This window comes from Siphateles boraxobius, unplaced genomic scaffold, assembly GCF_051911475.1.
Source record: "Siphateles boraxobius isolate OS27281-9 unplaced genomic scaffold, OSU_SipBor_1 20, whole genome shotgun sequence".
NCBI classification, from domain to species: domain Eukaryota; kingdom Metazoa; phylum Chordata; class Actinopteri; order Cypriniformes; family Leuciscidae; genus Siphateles; species Siphateles boraxobius.
In genome coordinates this window covers 7323521-7343781 of record NW_027508811.1, presented here as the reverse complement: position 1 = coordinate 7343781, position 20261 = coordinate 7323521, and the positions used below count along the sequence as shown (strand labels likewise).

Here is a 20261-nt window from a genome sequence, read left to right as displayed (position 1 = left end):
ATGATGATAAAAAGTGCAAATCATCTTCTATAGTTTTGTATTCTTATACTAAAACAGTCAGGCACAAAACACCACATCTCAGCATTTCAGGGCTTTAATCGAGCTCTTACACAAGTCTAATATGCTCGGGTGCAAGTACAAGTTTCATAGCAGCAGCTTCTGAACCCAAAACACCTGCTCTCCAGGACAACAGTGATTGTGTGGATAAAGGGCAACAGATGTTCTTGATGATAGCTACACATTCCTCTAAGCCAGAAAAAAATACACCCCTATTCCACACCTAGATGGAATGAAATGAGAGTTCCTGGATTCAGAATTTGACACTGCTAGTTCATTTTGTTGTATGCATGACAAATGATCAAAACTTGGTTTCAAGTGACAGAAAGGGAAAGAGAGACACAAGCCCTTCTGTGTTTTGGCTCTAAATGTCGTTTTGTCTCGAGAAGACGTTTTTGCCGGTATAGAGATGAAAGATTGGTTTGAGAGACAAGAATGTAAACATGTGCAAAAGAATGTTCACCTCTGCGTGTCTGAACATGTCCAAAAATCCAGACAGAAATGTTGCTTTTGTAATAATCACAGAGTCATACAAATGTGAAAAAATATAAAAATAATTTAAAGCAATAAATATGTGTAAACGTAAAAAAATATTGCACAAAAGGCTACTAAAACCTGCAAAACAACTTCAACATGCATTCTCAAAAATCTCCAACAAAATTTAATGCACATTCACTTTTGGAATCCACCAGTTACACTGAATCGGATGCCTAACAGCACACACACACACACACACACACACACACACACACACACACAAACACCGGAAGACTGCAGTAATGTACCTGACTATCGTATAGCTGCAAATTTAGAGCCAATAAATTCTAACTTTCCTCTTAAAGACGTCCCTCGTGTTTAATTCTGGTAGTTTGCATGTTGAAGATGTCACCAAACATCAAAGTATTATTTGTGAAAGACAATGTGCTTCATGCTAGAGTGAAAACCACAGAACAATCAGTGATCTCGAGTGGAAGTATAACAGAACTATACATTCATGAGACCGGAAAAAGCACTTCTAAAGCAGTACAATCTCATACATGTATGACGAATAAAACCTGAAAACAGAGAGTTGCGGAAATAAACCGTCCAATGTTCTCCATATAACCCGGCACTATGTTCAGAGAGCTAAATCTATCATAAACATGCAGACGTTTCTAGATACAGAGAGGAAGTCATTACAGCGCAGCAAGACAGCTGAGATAATACACTCAATATGAATAAAAAAACAAGTTTGCAAATAAAAAAAAGTCTCCTGATAAATGTCTCTCAAGATCATAGCTGCAGACCCTGTACTTTTCTAAAGCACTCAGAAATCAGTCTGGCCGTTAATGAAGCATCTGGATTGTATTTTTTTTGGATAGCTTATTACGCCTGGTGATGAATAGAAGTGTATACTGAAGATTAGCTTATCAAGACACACTTTTAGACCCTACACTGCATCTGTATTCTTGTTTTGTTTTCCAGTTCAAATATTTAAACATTTCTAAATCAAGATACAATTGCTTGAGAAGAAAAATGACACAAGATAACAAAATGTATCAAAATTAAGTGACTTTACACTTAAAACAAGAAAAAAAATCTGCCAATAGGGTAAGAAAAATAAACCCTTTCAACTAGTCACTTAGTTTTGATCCATTTTCAGACTTAATATTTTGAGTAATTCTGCTTCTCAAGCAAACGTATCTTGATGTTTATTGTACTGGGAACACTAGAGAAAAATATTGAGGAAGAAATTAATTTTTTGCAGCGTAGGACTGTATATATGTGTTGAATATTTTTTTAATATTGATCTGAACATAGATCAGAACAGCATCTGGATTATGCAAAAACCAAACACCTTTGGTTTATGCTGGGTTGTTATTCCTTATCAGTAAGGTATTAGTTCCTAATACAGTAAGTATTTATGTAACCTGCTGAGAAAAAAAAATTAAAAAATGTCAAACCAGCCTAAATTGGTTTGCCGATCTTAGCTGGTCCTCCAGTACACTTGTTTGTTGGCTAGTTTATGAGGGGTTTGGGGAGCTTGGGAAACCAACTGACCTCCCAGCCAGCTTGACCAGGATGGGAGACCATCTTAAACCAGCTAAAACCAGCTTAATCCTCAAGCAAAGCATCTTAGGCTGGTTTAAGCATGTTTTCTTCACCAGGCTATCCAGAACTCCCTCTTGATTAATCTGATGGTAAGTGCTACATCTGAAAGCAAGTGGGTCTAACTTTGCGAGTGACTAATACGTTTGGAGGGGTGAAATCAAGAGCAGAACCCTTGTCGCACTCTGTATTGTGAGTCTCTGGGATCTGATGAGAGAGGCCGTGTCCCATCCTTGTAGTGTCCTTCATCCTGTTGGTCCAAAAGACTGTCATTCACCCAAGGGGAACAGGGGGTTGGTGGTTCCATTGGAGTGGGCAAGACGACCACACCTCCTCCAAACTCCACAGTGGACGGGGTTTCAGTGCTGGACGTGTGGGCGGGAGATTCGCCCCACTGGGATCCACAGCGTGCTCGTGGAGAAGGGCGGGGCCTAGCCAGGAAGTCCAGAGTCTTGGGACGCTCAGGTTGGAAGCGGCGACGTGGCGTAGGTGGGAAGATGAGATTTGGATCAGGAAGACGGGGCACCTCCGAGGGGTCCTCACTTAAGGTCCATGGTGTCACTGCACATACAGCATCACAAGAGTCACACAAATGAAACAAATTTAGCTATGAACTGAATCAATTTCTGTCAAACTCTAAGTTTAAAGGATTTCAAATCACTATGTGTTGTGTTAGTAGATGGTCAATGAGGTATAAAGAACAGGAATGTTATTTAGATTCAAAAACATGTACCAAGTTCTCTCTAAATGTACTCTCTGTATTCATGTTTGTTTTTATATTAAATGTTTTAAAAAGCCTTTATACCATTTCAATTCACCATTTTTATTATTATATCGTTTCAATTTAAGGACAAAACGTTGATCAAATAAACAGTAACAATATTTTGAATTAATGAGAGTAAACATTTTAGCTATCATTTAATTTAATTTCATATATATATATGTGTGTGTGTGCGTGTGTGCGTGTGTGCGCGCGTGTGTGTGTGTGTGTGTGTGTGTGTGTGTGTGTGTGTTAAGTATAAAGAATGTTTAAATTTAAACAGTAAAGTTGTTTTATTTTATTTTTCTTAAAGTCCCCACTGCCGTCAATAACTTTATGTGTTATGTTATATGTCCATGATGGTAGGAATTAAGCACGTTTTTTTACTGATGAATTTGCGCATGTTTTGTCTGAAAGTATATGAAAACCAGCACATAAATATTAAACTTATACTAATAAGAGATTATGCCAAACCTAAAAGGCTTTCTTTTCAGGAATGTCATTCTATTATTGAGGCTTCTTTCTTCATTATGATATCAGGACAGTGATAGATTCAGATTCGTCCCATCACTGACCCAGAGGTTTGCAGGAGTTTCTCACCTGTTGTTTTGGAGGGTGTAGAAGGGGTGGGATTGTGGTTATTATGGGAAGGAGAGCACCCTGTCTTTATTGCGCCATCTGAAGGTGTGCGACGAAGTCTGCAGGCTGCACTGGGTGCAGAGGGCACATGTGTGGGTGTTAGAGACTGGCGAGGGTGGCGTTTGAAGCTCTCCAGGTGAGTGTTGACCAGTGGGTTCAGGGGAGGCGAGTTGTGTCCAGAGAGGGTGGGGGGCGTTGATGGGCGTAGCACGAGCAGCTCTTCACTGTCAGAGTGCAGGAGAGAACGGGTTGAGTTACAATCAGACACAGTTGAGAGAGACAGGAGTGTGAGGGAAGTGGGCAGAGGGGGAGGGCGACGGGGGCTTTCCCGTTTGAAGATTTTGCGTGTGGGTGGGCTAGCGCCACGACTTTGACCCCCCGTACGGTGAAACAGCCCTTCCCATCGTGGACGCACACTCTCTTCCACACGCACAAGGTCCAGTAGGTTATGACCTAAACCGATAGCAGCCAGAGCTGCCCCGCAGCCCAGCAACACCAGCTCTGATCTACGGCTTCCATTGGGGCTCCGCCGCATGTAACTGGGGGAAACATCAGAAGTCGGTCCAGTCGTGCCACTCTCCAGGCTGTAACTGTCAGATCCATCCCTGTGGAATGGGATACAGAGGTATGATTGGCCAGGAGAGTCAGCTGACTCTGATGGGAAGCAGTCCTCATTTTCTACAGAGAGAAAGAGAGGGGTGGGGAAGAGAAAGATTTCACAATGTTGCACCATTACCAGGCTTCACAGCTTTTCAGTAACAAGATGAAGATTTTTATATTTCTGGTTGTTTGTTCTCCTTTGTTTCTAATATTATAATGTAAATCAAATCTGTTGCGACCTACTTAGATGAGCTTAAACCAGTCTATTACCAGAAATTACAGAAATGCCAAAACAATCCAAATATTACATCAGCCTGATGCAATGATGCCAACATAATGTCTGTGTCACATTTTTTCACTGTTTCAATTTCAAAAATTGGAATTCCACGCTCCTCACTCCTCAGGACACAGAGTTTGGAAATTTCAGGAAGAGGAATACAATAAAAAAAATCAAGATTCAGACTGATTCATTTTGGTTAATTATTCTTTGATGGATATAATTTATTTTCTCAATCTCATCAAAACGATTCACAAAGTTATAAAAACAGATTTTATTTATCAACCAACCAATCAATCAATCAATTAATCAATCAATCAATCAATCAATCAATCAATAAAAAAATTAAAAAAGATATTGAAAGATTATAGTTAATTTTTGAACATTATTAATTTAATCTTTTTCTGGAAATAACCTCATATGCTATCTCTATATAAACATTTTCATATGTAAACTATTCAAAAAAGAACTATTAAAAACTAAAGTATTACTAATAATTGCACTTTCAACATTTTTTTACTTTCATTCCATTTAATTCTACTCCTTAAATTCAAATTCTGCATCCTGGTGACTGTTTCAATAAGGAGGTTCAACCAACTCTGAGTTAAAACTTGAACTCTGAGTTGACTTACCCTGAGATGGGCAACTCGGTTTCAGAACAGCTGAATTGAGCTAGTTCAATCAACTATGAGTAGGTTGACTCTGAGTTAAGCACGTGCCCCACGACTATGAAAAGCCATGATGATCAATGGAGCTCCGAAATAACGATTCACAATGGCAACAGCTTATTTAACTAATACTCATTTTTATGGTATCCCACAGGCAAAAAACAAAACAAAACAAAAAAACGTGGTAGCAACTAAAAATGAACAATACATTCATAATTCAATCAGTTAAATCTTTAAGCATAAAAGGTTCATGGCTCAAGGCTACACGACTTTACAAACATTTGACATATTAAATAAATATAATTCAGTGTCTATTTCAATGTGCAGCAGCTGTTTCCACATAGAATAATTCTCTTTTCACATAATTAAATGTTCTCTAATCCAACCTGTTAAATTTTTTTAATTAGGCTAATGAAATTAACATTTGGCTTCTACTGGGCCAACAGCAAGGCTGGACCTGCACATTCACTGATAGATAAAGAGGAGATACACAATATTGGAATAATATTAAAATCCAACACGAAAAAGAATAACTATTGCTTTTGTATTTGTAGGAAATAAATATGAACAAATAAATTGTGAATAATTTGTGTGTATTTAACAGCTGTGGTGTTGGTTACGGCATATATCTCAGACTATCCTTCCATTCCATACAGTAATCTGTTTAATTTTCGGAAGGTGCGATTATGGGAATATGCATGTCATCAATGCATCCAACCACATTTGAAATATCTAAAGGAAAATCTGATGATTAGGTTACTTTCAGAGGTCACAGCAAGATGTTATCAAATGAATGTCATTTATTCGATTAGCCTCATTTAAACCGATTTCTCCACCACTGTCCTGCAATCCTGTGAAACTTCTCTTTAATGGATCTCATGCGTTTGTGTGCAGGAAACACAAAAACTCTCAGAAATAGCATGAGAGCGAGGCACATTTTCCTTCCCGCTCTGATACAGCAGCTTTACTAATGTGCTTTCTCCGATGTTACATAGAAAAATGTGCAATGAATGCAAAATTTTTTTCTTACTTAGCATTTTTGTCTTGTTGTTTCCAGTCAAAATATCTAAAGATTATTAAATCAAAATGCATTTACTAAAAGAAAAACTCTGGGTTTACATAAGAAAACCTGCTCCCAGAGCATGTTGGGGAGACTGCATAATGAGAGAGAAATGAAAAAAACATGGGATCATTTTTGGCAGCATATAAAAATGGTGTAAATGAATAGGACTGCTTAATAATTGTTTAATTTCCATGTGCTTTTGTTTTGGTTGTATTCCACTGATGGTGACTAGTGGCTGAGTGTGTAATTGCAAAGGTAATTACTGAATAATGTGGTGATGTACTCTGAAGTTTTGACTGCTGAACAATAAAAAAAGTTGAATTACAAAACAAAGAAAACCTGCTCCCGACCAGGTTAGGTTCACAGAGTAAGTTACTATGGTAACTGACTCTGAGTATAAGTTACCCCTCTTTCAGAAATGGGCTTGACTAACTCTGCTTTCTCAGGTTTGACATCACCCATTCTGAAACGCAAAACCCAGAGTTTGCCTCATTTCAGGGTTAACATACTCAGAGTTTTCACTTAACCTCCTTTCTGAAACAGGCCCCTGGTGGCTACTTCAGTTGAAATTCAGGAACTGAACTGGTAGCTACAGTTGTGGTGTAATAGAAGCAGTGACAGCTATAGCCAAGAGCAACAGATTATCAAACAAAAAGAAAAAATGTAGGGCGGGGACTTGGTTCTATTCATCAGTTGTTGATTGGATGGAGGTAGATCTAAATGCGAGTTTACTATTGATTGTTAGAAATGGGCGGAGTTTATGCTGACTAAATGATTGGAGAAGTCCAGCATACGTCACCAGAAAGAATTTGCCTGTGTCACTAGAAGATCCAGTTCTGATATTTTTAGATACATTTAGAAAATAGAATTTCCATTTCATCCCGACTTAAAAATCCACTGTCAATTCAGTTATCTCAGTTAAATTCAGTGCAACAGTCTTTACTCTCTGCCACTGTATGGTATTAAAGGGGTCCTATTATGCCCTTTTACGAAGTCTTGATTTTGTTTATGGGGTGTACAAGAATATTTTTTCATGCTTGATTGTAAAAAAAAATATTTTTCACATATTTTACATTATAACAGCACCTCTTTCCCCAGTCTGGCTCGAACAAGCTGATTTCGATGAAGCCCCTCCTTATAAAATACAAAATGTGCTGTGATTGGTTAGCTGGCCGAGTGTGTTGTGATTGGCAGTGCTTAGTGCGTGTTCGGGAAATGTACCACCCCTCCATAACTGCGAGTTCTTCTCTAGTGTAAATATTAATGATGGCGTCAATTTAAAACCAATTCGAGCCCGATTCAGACCCTGACAATGTTAACAAACAAGAGGAGCGTCCAGAACGAATTTTTGAATTTCAGACAAAAGAAGATGCCAAACAAAGAGTAATGTGAGTGTTACCAGTCTCTGCCAGGCTACACACTCCAGGTACAGCAGGACTGTGTCTGGGGGAGCGTCGCAGGTTTGGAGCGCTGCAGGAACGCTGTCGACTGCACTCTTTAGGAGTCCTCAAACTGAGTGATAAACACATGCACACAGAGGATTGTGATTGTATAAACATTTGGTGAAAGTTTATGCTTTCTTCAGAAACACACCTCTCATCAGCACTGTGTTCTCTTTGCGTTCTCCCTTTCTTGCGTGAAGACTTCCTCTCCTCCTCTTCATCATACTGGAATGCAGCATTACGACCCCAGGCTTGACCTCCGACCCCAGGGGTCACTGTCGGCATGAAGGATGTTCTAAATAAGGTACCTGGCCATATATATATCCAAACAAATATTCAGAATAATATCAACAGAATCAATCAGATGCATAAACACACTTACACTGGATCGCTCGGAGGCGTTGCAAAACAGGGGGGCTGTTTGGAGGGGTGGAGTTACTGCTCAGGAGACTCCGCCTCCTGTCCAAAGAAGGAGATGCTTGGACTGTGATCTTATGCTGGAAATCTGAAACACAAACACACCATTATATACTCAAACATTCACAAGTCATTATATACGTACACACACAGGCGATCCCACAATGCATTGTGTAAAAACTCTATGATGATGGGCAAAGTGTGAGAGAAATGCTTTACATGAGGACAGAGTGCTATTTGAATGATGCATTTAATACTTTGAAATACTAACCAGAAGGCAGGCTAATGCGGTTCCCATCACGCAGTTTAAGTCGACTGCTCCGGAACTTTCCATGCCGGTGTTGCACTCGTGGTTTCTCCTGGTACAGCTGGTGTATGATGACATTGAGTTCTCGCTCCAGGATGTGAATTTCTCTTTCCGCCAGTTCCTGCTCCCGTCGCCGTAAAGCCTCTTCCTGGTACTTCTGCTGTAGAGCTGCACGACTCAGTTCCTCCTCCCAAGATCTCAACTCCTACAGCAAGAATGAGAAAGATCCAACTTACTCATCATTCTGGTCTATGCAAGCGTTTATAATCTGGTAAATTCATCTGCCGCACTTGACACCACCATATTTGACACCAATTCATCTGGAGTTTGACACTTCCACAGCTGTGACTCTAACAGAGACTCGAGTGAAAATTAATTGTTTACTAAAACTTCAATGTTATGGTACTTATTCTGATCTTTCTAGTTGAAAGTTGAATTGAAAGAAGTTTATTTAGCTTTATTTAGCAAGTGTGTGTGTTTTACTTTGGGGACAAAGTACACTTATATATATATATATATATATATATATATATATATATATATATATATATATATATATATATAAGTGTTAAAAAATATTTCAATGCCAAATAGAAAGGCTTTTCTTTTTAACTTCATAATATACTTAAGCACTTAATCATTATATTAGAATGATTTCTGAAGGAAATGTGACACTGAAGACTGTAATGGATTCCGCTTTTCCATCACAGGAATATATTTTATTTTTAAAAAAAGTACTGTGAAGTCTTAGGCACGTTAGTATTTTTACCAAAAAATGGTTTTAAGCCTGTACTTTATATATTTTTCTGTAGTGTGTCAGTATGAAATATCAGTTTACATTTCCAAACATTCCTTTTGCCATTAATTGTAATGATCTAGTGAGATTTTTGTATGCACAAGTAGACTGACAACAGCCGGTATGATCTGATCTCACCATCATCGGATCCGTCTCTGATTACATGAAGAAACAGAAAAAAACTGAGATAGACTAAATCCAGAAGAACTGCAGCAACGTCTCCAAGACGCTTGAAGAAACCAACCTGCAAAGCTACCTGAAAAACTATGTGCAAGTGTACCTGGACAAAAGCTATTTTAAATGCAAAGGGTGGTCACACCAAATAAAATCTATTTATGACATTATTTTTGAAAGCATCCTCACTTTACAGCATTTTTACACAAGAGCCTAAAACTTCTCACAGTACTGTAGCTTTGCAGGTTGCTTTCTTCAAGAGTCTTAAAGACGTTGCCACATTTCTTCTGGATTTAATCTGTCTGTTTTTTCTGTTTCTTCATGTAATCCCAGACAGACTCAAAGATGGTGATATCAGATCAGACCCGCTGTTGTCAGACTCCTTGTGCATACAAAACTCTCACTGTGTATTATTACAATAAATGGAAAAAGGAATGTTTGGAAATGTAAACTGATATTTCCTACTGACACCCTACAGCAAAATATATAAATAACTGGCTTAAAACCATTTTTTGGGTGAAAATACTAAGGTGATTTTTGCACAGTACTGTATATTTCTAAAAATGCATAAAGGCATAGAGTTTGGTTTTAGGTTAGTCAGTAGTATTAATGTATTTTTATAACTTTATAAAATATGTCTAGGTACTTATACAGTTAAGTAAATGTGTTTTTGACTATTTTGAGAGCATACGAACCTTCTCTTTGGCTCTGAGCTGGTCGAACATCTCCTGAACCTCCAGCTTCCAGTCATCCTGCAAGGATTGGAAGGATTCTGCTGGCATTTCAAAGAAGCCTGACTCCTCGATAGCTGTCAGCTGGTCTAGAATACTGGTGAAGGAGGGTCGAGCATGAGGGTCCACATTCCAACAGTCTAGAGCAGGTGAAAGAAACAAACACCACAGACAGACTGTCAGCTGTAAACACACCACTCAGGCTGGGACAAGGAGCCTTTTGGTTAGTGAATCTATATATCCTGTTCAAACTCATTCAATTCAAAAGACAGTTCATCTAAAAATCTATGACTTTCCTGGAGATGTTTGATTTGACCACATATTTACTATGGTGGTTATCAGTAGATTTTAAGGTAAAAACCAGAGTTTGGTTGTTAAAGGTGCAATGTGTAATATTTCTGAGGATCTATTGACAGAAATTCAATATAAGATCCATAACAATGTTTTCAGTGGTGTATAAAGACCTTGCATAATGAACCGTTATGTTTTTATTACCTTAGAATGAGACATTTATATCTCCATAACCACAGGCACCCCCGACTATGGAGGTCGACATATTGTGTCGTCATGTTTCTACCGTAGCCCTAAACGGACACGAACATGTTTCGTTACTACGTTAGTCTTCGTGCAAGGAAGCAAGCTTAGTTCAGCCAATAAAACACTGACACAATGATGAAAAAGTAACGATAATATTCGCAATAACATATAGTTTTACTGAATAATTAAGTAAACATAATTTCTTTATTTATCCTTGTAAAGAAACCTCACTGCTGAACTGCTACTCTCTGCTCTCTCAGACGATGACATATTTTCCTGTCGGCCACCGTAACTTTTGTTGGTTGCAATTCGTAACCTCACCACTAGATGCTGCTAAAAATCACACACTGCACCTTTAACATACCATATCACATAACATAAGTTGGAAAATATACAGAGATCCCGTAACACCAGAAACATTGTCACAGTATGTTTTCTGTGGATTTCTGGCAACCACAGGTGCCAGTGTTTTACAGTGTACTGTTATGATACTTATTTTATGATTTGTCATTTAAGGAAGGAGAGTAAATGATGACAGAAGATTCATTTAGTTATGCAGGGGAACAGATTTTAAGTTAATAAGTTACAGTCATGGCAGTATGTGAGATTTTCTTGCCTTCCATCAGCCGGGCAAATGGCTCAGGACAGGTGGAGGGGATCGGCAGCGACAGTTTATTCATGGCCACACCGTAAGCTACAGCCAGACCATCAATGCCACGAAACGGCACCTCTCCTGTCAGCAGCTCCCACAACAAAACTCCATAACTGCGAGAAAGAGACAGACAGAGAGTTTGGAGTTTAAACAGGACTACTGACAACAACAAGCTGTCACCACACATTGTTTTGTGCAAAGACTAGCAGGATCCTATAAAGTAACACTATAAAATGAATGACAGGTATTATGTTCCAAAGTAAAAAAAAAAAAAAAAACTCTATTAACATTTCAAAGTGTGCCTTCACAGTGTAATGTTCTTTCAAATGTAAAATATGTGCTTCAGTGGCCAACTAAAAAAAGCTTGACACAACACTGACAGAAAAGACAGCTTGGTATGTTTAAAAACCTTAAATACTGCTATAAATGATAAATATTAATGTAGATTTCTTTGACTCAAAGGAACCCACACAAACAAACACATCACACTTTGTTAAAGTGGGTAGAGAACAAAGTATCCAGAGATCCACAGCTCTGACACTTATTGAGAGGTTTTCTATTTTTATCACTTTACTATTCATCCCTCCCCTTCTGTACTCTGTAATTAGGAATTGTGGTGAGAAGCGAAATTAGAGATTAATAGCTAGGCACTGCACAGCACCAAACAACACACAGACCAGCCGTAGAAACTGAGCTAATGACACCATTTTTTTGTTATATAAAATAAAACAAATATGTATGTTCAATTTAATATCCAGTATTGTTCAGTATTCAGTATTATTTTAGTATTATTATTGTATATATTTTTATATATATATTTCATATTCAATTTTTTTTTGAATTATAACAATTTAAGTTTAAGCGCTAATTATTTTGTTCATTGCTTTTGTCTTTTTAGTTCTTGTTTTTTAATATTTCTATTTAGCTTTAATTTTAGCTTTTTTTATTTGCTATTTTAGCATTTAAATTTTATTCATTTTGATTAAGCATTTCTAACTTTCATTTAAGTTTAAGTTTTATATCTATAATTACAATTGCGTTTTTCTACTTCAATTGTTCTTAAATTCAGCAGATTAAATCAGATCTATTTAAGCAGATTACAACTAATCTAAACCTAAGTATATACCTGTATATATGATCAAAATATTTATTTTAACTTATTTTGCCATACTTCTGGAGAATTGTTTCATTTTTTCAAAGGAAACACAGGGACAGAATGGGAAGGTGAAGACTTACATGACCTACATGACAGCTACATAGACTGACTTGCCTTCGGTGTAGCTATAGGTCAGAAACACTCACACACATTTCCTGGTGCCCACCTCCAAACATCACTGCCCTTGGAGAAGGTCGAAGAGCGGATGACCTCAGGGGCCATCCAGGCGTACGTCCCCGCCGCACTCATCTTTGTGGTCCGATGCCATTCTCGTGCCAAACCGAAATCTGTCACCTTCAGAGTCTTGTTGCTCAGCTCATCGTTCTCCACACGTTCCAGAATCAGGACTGTGGGGTGGAATTAATGTCAAATGTGAGGATTGAGTAGATGAAACAGAGGGGCAGATACTGTGGTTACTAGTATGACTACAGCAAAAACAGATATCGAATACAAAGGAAGTTTTGTATGGGAGCTGTCCACCAAAGTGGTGCTGAAATGGACAAAGCCTTCACTGACTCAAGACCTTAACAACATCGGAACACACAGTATTGCATGAATGGAAAAGATGAATATCCAGTGATGGTTGGTTGTGCGAGCTGTAGCAGTTCAATATTAGATTTAGAGTTTCAAATGCTTCTTGAAGTACAACAGCTCGGCTGTGAAATTCTGTGTGTTTATCTGTAAGTTGGTGTTGTTAAAATTAGCTGTCTTAGTTTTTCCACAACACAACCAATGAAAAGACTTATCTTTGAACTACAGCGTCCAATTGTCTGCAAGGTCCTATGCTAATTATATCCTAGTGGCCTATGAGAGCCCATGATATGTTTTGAGTAGCCAATCAAGTGGCAGGGAGTGAAGGTGACTGCAAATCCTCTGTAATAAGCTTTGTGTTTAAAGGATCCAATCAGACAATTCAACTGCCAAACACAGGATTATAACCAACTTACACACTCAGAGAGCCAATACTCGAGCCGAGCCCTCCAATTATAAAAAAACACAGCAACATGAAGAATCCCATACAAACCATTACCACAAAACACTTGAATACAAGCAAAACTACATGTTGAAAAAGGCACCTATGATTGTTGCATCAGGCAGGGGTTTTAAAACTAGGGGTCAAAAGGGGGTGCTGAGGGGTCCATGGAGAATTTGAGAGGGTAAAAAAAAGGATTTTTACAAAATAATATTTTAAGGGCTGTTTAAGTTAGAATTTGAATATCAAATATAAATTAAATATGTTCCACACAATATTTACCAAATATGATATAGTTATAGTTTCTTTCTGCTTTCTAACTACTGGTAGGAAATCATCTGTTTTATTTTAGCCGCAGCTGTAGTAAACAGTATGAAATAAAAACCAAGAGTTAAGGGCCTTACACACCAAGGATGATGAATATAATGATAACTATAAATATATAAGTTATGTTTAACTTGAATAATTGTTGTAATTCTGTGAGAATAGGGGAGTCTCACACCACAACTATAACGATAATGACACAGAGGAATGATATCGTTGGAATCACTTAAAAGAACATTTAAAGTGGTAAATGACATAACTCCAGTGCGTGCTTATGATAAACAAAACATTGTTATGCTTTGGTGCTAACACTAAAATAGTTATCGTTATCTTTATCTGTATATGTGAATGTTCCTTTATTCAAAGCATTATACATCTAATATTATTCTAATAGTGAGTAGAAAAAGACACTAGATTAAAAATTATCCTAATAATTTATTAATCATTTTAATAAATTAAAATATAACAGACAATTATTACATTTTTGAAACACAACAAAATATTGTTTCTATAATTGAGTGCTTAATATTTTCCTTACATAGTATAAATGGATCTTTCTACATGTAATTACATGGCTGCCATTATGTTTTAGGATGAGTTCCTAGCAAGGGGATCATAATGCACTGCCTGGTCAAAAAAGAAAAGTCACACATTATAATATTTTCTTGGACCGCCTTTTCTTTGATTATGGCACACATTTGCTGTGGCATTTTTTCGATAATCTTATGCAATGTCAAAACATTTATTTCCATTCAGAGTTGCATTAATTTGCCAAGAACTTCTACTAATGATCGGAGAGTCTAACCGCTGTGTAAAGTCTTCTCCAGCACATCCCAAAGATTTTCCATGGGGTTAAGGTCTGGACTCATTTCATGTCTGAAAATTATGCATTTTCATCTTGGAATTTGCCCATGCCATCAGGGAAGAAAAGATCCATTGATGGAAAAACCTGGTCATTCAGTATATTCAGGTAGTTAACTGACCTACATTTTTTGGGCACATAATGTTAGTGAACCAAGACCTGACCAACTGATGCAACCCCAGATCGTAACACTGCTCCCCACAGGCTTGTACGGTAGGCATTATAGGCAGGCATGAGGGGTGCCTCACCTGATCCACCTCTCTTCTTACCCTGATGCGTCCATCATCACTCTGGAACAGGGTGAATCTGGACTCATCAGACTACATGACCTTATTCCATTGCTCCAGAGTCCAAACCTTATGCTCCTTAGCAAATTGAAGGCAATTTTTATAGGCTAGCCTCACTGATGAGTGGATTCTTAAAGGGTTAGTTCACCCAAAACTGAAAATGATCTCATAATTCACTCACCCTCAAGCCATCCTAAGTGTATATGACTTTCTTCTTTCAGCCAAACACAATCAGAGCTATATTAAAAAATATCCTGGCTTTATAAGTATGGTTTAGTAATGGCCTTTTGAAATGAAGCGATGCATTTTTGTAATAAAAACTTACATAGTAATAACTTTATAAACTATAAATCACTGGCTTCCGGTAACGGGCGTACGCGAGTTGAGTTCCAGCGATAGAGTGACCTCTGACCCGACGCATGACGTATTGATGAACGCGGAAACGCAGAGGATAGAGCAAAAAAAAAAAAACACTGGTCACAAATGAGTCTAAAATGATAAAGAGAAAGGTTGGAGGATTTCGAGATAAGACAAGAGTAGCTGGAGTTTGTTGCACAGCCCTATTTGTTTGAATAGCAAGAGGTTTTTACTCTTTCTACTCTTACCTAAGCATACGCTAGTCCCACATCATACGTCGGGTCAGAGGTCACTCTTACGCTGGAACTTGAGTCGCGTACGGCCATTACCGGAAGCTTATAAATATGGAAATTTTTCTTACAAAAATCGCTTTGCAGTGTATTTTGGGGTCCCTGGCATCAAAATGTTTGATATGTTAGGTCTAATAATGGTGAAAGATTCCTTACTGTTGCTGGACTTCAGGTCTCTGTGGATGACGGGTACAATGGCCTGGCAGTGCAGGTAGAGCATGGCACGTGCAATCTGTACCGCCCAGTCCACCAGCGTGTGCGGAGGGATGCGTTTCCCAGCCAGGGCCCGGTTGAGTGGCCCGCCACGGGCGTACTCCATGACCAGGCAGAGGTTGGGCTCCTGCAGGCACACTCCCAGAAGGCCCATGATGTTGGGGTGTTTCAACATGGCAAAGAGCTTGGCCTCCTGACGGACGCTCTCCAATGTCTGTGACACGTCCTCATCGGGGTCCCGTCGAGCGGCTTTCACCGCCACCTCCCTCCCTTTCCAAATGGCACGGTACACTTTTCCAAAACCTCCGACGCCGATCATTTCCTCCAGGGCCAGTTCATTGAAATCTATCTGGAGCACTGAAGAGAAATTGTAGTTGTTTACTGATTACAAATTACAAGACAAAAATTGGAGTTAGTAACGTAATCCATGACATTACACATTTAAGGTAATATAATCTGAATACTTTTTGATTACTTTTGATCTAACTCATTATAAAATACCATATTTATATGAAAATAGAAAAAAGAAAGAAAATATATTCCATTCTTTGTTATCAACAACATGAAGTGCATTAAATATTATATTATGTCAGGTTTTCCCAGACTGGGGTTTGTGATGAGACTGCAGGGCCTTGTGAGTTTAATGAAAAGCTATTAAGTAGTTAAGTCATAAAAATTAAAATAACTTTAAAATAAAAACATCTAAATAAAACACTTACTAAAAAAGATACAAAAATATTTTGTTAACCCGCATTTCATGTGACCGTTAACCAACATCAGCGATCTGTGAACTTGATTTTATGATTATTATTATTGTTGACTTAATTTTATTATTGACCTCATTTAATAACTTAAAATCTCAGGGGGTACTTGAAGAAAGTATATTAGATTAAAGAGGTTATTTTAGAGACTGAACTAGAAAGGGGCAGTACATGAAAACAAACAGGAACTTGATTTATGTGCCATTCATATGAGTAAAAGCTCAAATGTGTGATAGGGCAGAGAAAGATCAGCATTCATTTGCAGAAAGCAGATTCAGATGCTGGATACATGCTTTAAAAATGATGGCTGATGTAGGAGAAAATGGAAAGCAGTAACACAAATATGTGTGCGAGACCGTTTCCTCCTCTCCCCTGCCGTCATGATGACGGTGTGTCTGGGCCACTGTGTCTCTTATTAATATTGCAGTTGGCAGGAACCACATGATAAAAAGTAGGCCAGCAGCCATTCAGGAAAAGCAGACGACCACCAGCAACACATAACATGCAACTGACAACACAGGGGCACACACACACACCATAATAGCCAGAATGAGAGATACAAAACATAGAAGATATGTACTATGTATTCCTCATCATAAGCACCAACACAGCACTGAATTAAAAAGAAATAATGGAAGACCCCATACCTTAAATACACTATATGGCTTAAAGTATGAGGACAATCCGTTGCCGCTAATAAAATGTTGAGTCTGGTGTGGAAGAACTTGACTGGTGGTCTGCCCAAAACCAGAATCAGTGCTGAATCAAATGCACTTGTGTCTGAATAGGTGCATATCTTAAGATTTGTCAGGAGCCTGCTGGGAAATCTATATTTCACGAGATCACACTTACAAATAAGTCAGATAGAATAAATGGTATGCGTATTAGGCGTGCTGTCCGAGGAGAGTGCTCCGAGCTCGGTATTTGGCCCGAACCCGGAGTTCTCCCCCTGTATTCCTGGATGTAGTAGGAACAAAAGCGTAAGGAGTCGGGGTGGTGGAAGGATGCTGAAAACTGTCGAGGAATGTTGGTGAGTCGACTGTGTGTATATAGGCCTCCTCTCATACTGATAGGATAGACGTTGTAATTGCTGATGTCGAGTTGATTGGAAAAATTATTTGAACATGCTCCTCCAGAACTCTGTTAATGAAACATCATTTAAGGAAAGTTCACCAAAAATGACAAATATTTTGAAAAATTTATTTTTTGTCCATACAATGAAAGTCAATGGGGTCCAATGTTGTTTGGACCCCACGGTCTTTCAAATTATCTTCTTTTGTGTTCCACTGAAGAAAGTCAGTCATTCAGGTTTGGAGTAAATGTGGGTGAGTAAATGATGACAGAATGTTCATTTTTAAACCAACTATTCCTTTAAAATTGTAGTTGTCTTTTGGAACATGACAGCTGTAATTAGCTGGTCCAAACTGGGCTATAGCTGGTAGACCATCACTGACCAGCAAGATGGTTTTTTTTTTAAACGGTGTTATCATGTCTAAGCTTGTTTGCTGGTCTTAGTTTAGTCTACCAGCCTGGTCAGTTGCCTGGATTTAGAGGGGTTTTGGGTACTTCTCAGCTGGTCAGATCGGAGGACGAACTGGCTAACCAGTAAACAAGCTGAGCTCCAGTTTGGCTGTTGTGGAAGACCAGTTAACCATCTTAGACTGGTTAAAGTTTTTTTCTCTCTCAGTAGATAAAGAATATGTGCAGCACTTGATGTGTATTGATCAGTGTGGGCAAAACAACTATACATAAAACATGATTGACAAATATATGGTTACTCACAGTGTAACTGAGGCACCGAATAATCGCCGTATTCTTCCGGCGTGTCCCGGATCTTCTCCGAGATACCGTTACTGCTCACGTAGTTACTTGGGAAAATACCAACCCGGTCCTCGATCATACCTGTCCACCACCCCTCATCCCCGGATACCAGCGAGTCCTTGGACAACACCTCTACCCGATCCCCCTTCCGCAGACTAAGCTCATCCTCGGCGGTAGCTTCGTAATCGAACACGGCGGTCCAGAATCCGGCTCCGGACGGGGATGCTGCTGCCGCAGGACCGAATCCGAGATGTCGAGACCCCGGCCGGCGCTCTGGGGCTTCATCACCGTCTCTGCTCTCCGGGCCGCTGCAGTTCAATGGGAAACTGAAAGCATCCATACTGCCGATCCATAAGGGCGACCCGGCCCGGTTCAGCTCATCACCTGCCGCAGAGCTCAAGACCAGGCGCAAAGCCGCAGCATAAGTAGCTACTAATCCGAGCAGCTTCTCGCCTCAACGAGCTCCAAACCTGAGGCCCGCCTCATGCGGGGCCGCTCGGGCTCGTTAAATGATCTTTCTGTCCCGAACATAAGGCACTTTTTTGCTTTAATTGCCTACAACATTGTCCCGCACCCCTCAGCCGCTCCTGATCCAGCACTCGCCCGTCTCCCTGCACATGATTCCAGTGGTTTAACGTGTGTTTTGATTGGCGAAATGACGCATCAGTCACATCTCGCCTCTTTATAGAACCCGCCCACTAAATCTCTATCACAGCTAATGCGGGAGAATCATTTCAGCACCACGGGGCTGGACAGCGCGCGGGCGCACTACACAAGAAAAAGGTTGAGCTGAGGAGAAAAATCAATACATTTCTATTCAACACAGCAAATATAGTCAAAATGACCACAATTAGCTTCGTTTAGCATATTCTTCGGGGAGAACATCTTAAAGGGCGACTGGGATAGTTGTCACACATTCACACCAGTGAATAGGTTTACTTTCTCTACTGACATAGACGTTTCTAAGCCTTTAAACAGCCTTGGAAAAAACGATACAGCTCATTGGTAAGGCACATTGAACTTTTATGACAACATGCCCCACATCTTGTCACACTTTATGGGGTAAGTTATGCCATTAAACTGCCTATTACACGCTTTTAATCTAAGAATAAGCAGTAAAATAATAATGAAACAAAATATTTCATGAAACAGCAAAATGTCACATCACTGTTTTGGCAAACAAATGTTGTTATTAAGAAATGCGTTTCAATATCAATAAAAATGTATTAAACCGTAAGACAAATTGCCCTCGCCTGACATTTATGAAAAATACAGTTATGAAAACAGATAAAGCATTTGGTTAAAGTCTATCTTTATTATTTAGTCAACTCTCACCTGAATATATATAAGTCTTGTTTTATTGTGATACCTTAGATAAAGCAAAAATATGATATTCGAATTTGTGACTGTTGGGGACTATGTGACAATCTGACAGAAATACAGATAAAGACCAGACTGATGTCAGAGAATTTGTTCAAACGTCTTTTTATTTTTCTGTTGACCAAAAGAATTAAAAATAAATAACTCGGCGGACATAAATTAATTAAATTAAGGTCAATTTCATGCATAATTCCCTGAAAATAAAACATGTTTTTTTGTGTGTGTGTGAGAGAAGAGTAAAAAAAAGATGAGAAAAAACAGCAATAAATGAATATAACCACCATCTGCTTCATCACCAGGCTGAAGAGGAGTGTGTTTGTGTGTGTGAGAGAGAGTCAGACCCCTGATACATTTGTAAGACTTGTGTGACTTCAAGGTTATAAGTGACATCATCTGCAATCTCTTTTAAACCAGTTCACCTGCATCTAAACAGCTGGAAGTGTTAGTTGGCAGTAGAAAAGTTCAAAGCTGGTGGTTTCAGCTGACTTTCATGCTCAACAATCATCCTACATGGAGGCCCACCCGAACCTTTTCATAACAGGCATCAGCAGTGTAAAGTTAATTCAAGTGTGCATGTGTGAGTGCATACTATATGTCTAAGTGTGTGTGATTTGATCCAGGCAGAGGCA

At 38.8% G+C, this 20261-nt stretch overlaps 1 protein-coding gene and 1 long non-coding RNA gene across 6 annotated transcripts; one reads left to right on the top strand and one right to left on the bottom strand.

Moving 5' to 3' along the window:
* Positions 1–78: 78 nt before the first annotated feature.
* Positions 79–18891, bottom strand: map3k9 (mitogen-activated protein kinase kinase kinase 9). Of its 2 annotated transcripts, XM_077236534.1 has the most exons (11): positions 18214–18891; positions 15614–16027; positions 12531–12711; positions 11173–11321; positions 9984–10159; positions 8283–8523; positions 7977–8099; positions 7746–7869; positions 7552–7664; positions 3506–4222; positions 79–2706 (listed from the first exon to the last, which is right to left on the bottom strand). In XM_077236534.1, the coding sequence occupies exons 1-11, from the start codon at positions 18590–18592 to the stop codon at positions 2306–2308; spliced, it is 3018 nt and encodes a 1005-aa protein (XP_077092649.1). In that variant the 5' UTR covers positions 18593–18891; the 3' UTR covers positions 79–2305. The 2 variants fall into 2 exon arrangements, with proteins under 2 accessions (XP_077092649.1, XP_077092648.1); XM_077236533.1 differs by having other exon boundaries at positions 7552–7869.
* On the top strand, positions 3840–11871 carry LOC143744847 (uncharacterized). 4 transcript variants are annotated; one of them, XR_013205924.1, is made up of 5 exons: positions 3840–4169; positions 7795–7898; positions 8437–8589; positions 10002–10242; positions 11183–11871. It is a non-coding gene; the product is annotated as an uncharacterized LOC143744847 (long non-coding RNA). The 4 variants fall into 4 exon arrangements; XR_013205926.1 differs by having other exon boundaries at positions 8317–8589; positions 10029–10242; XR_013205923.1 differs by having other exon boundaries at positions 8317–8589.
* Positions 18892–20261: the final 1370 nt, after the last annotated feature.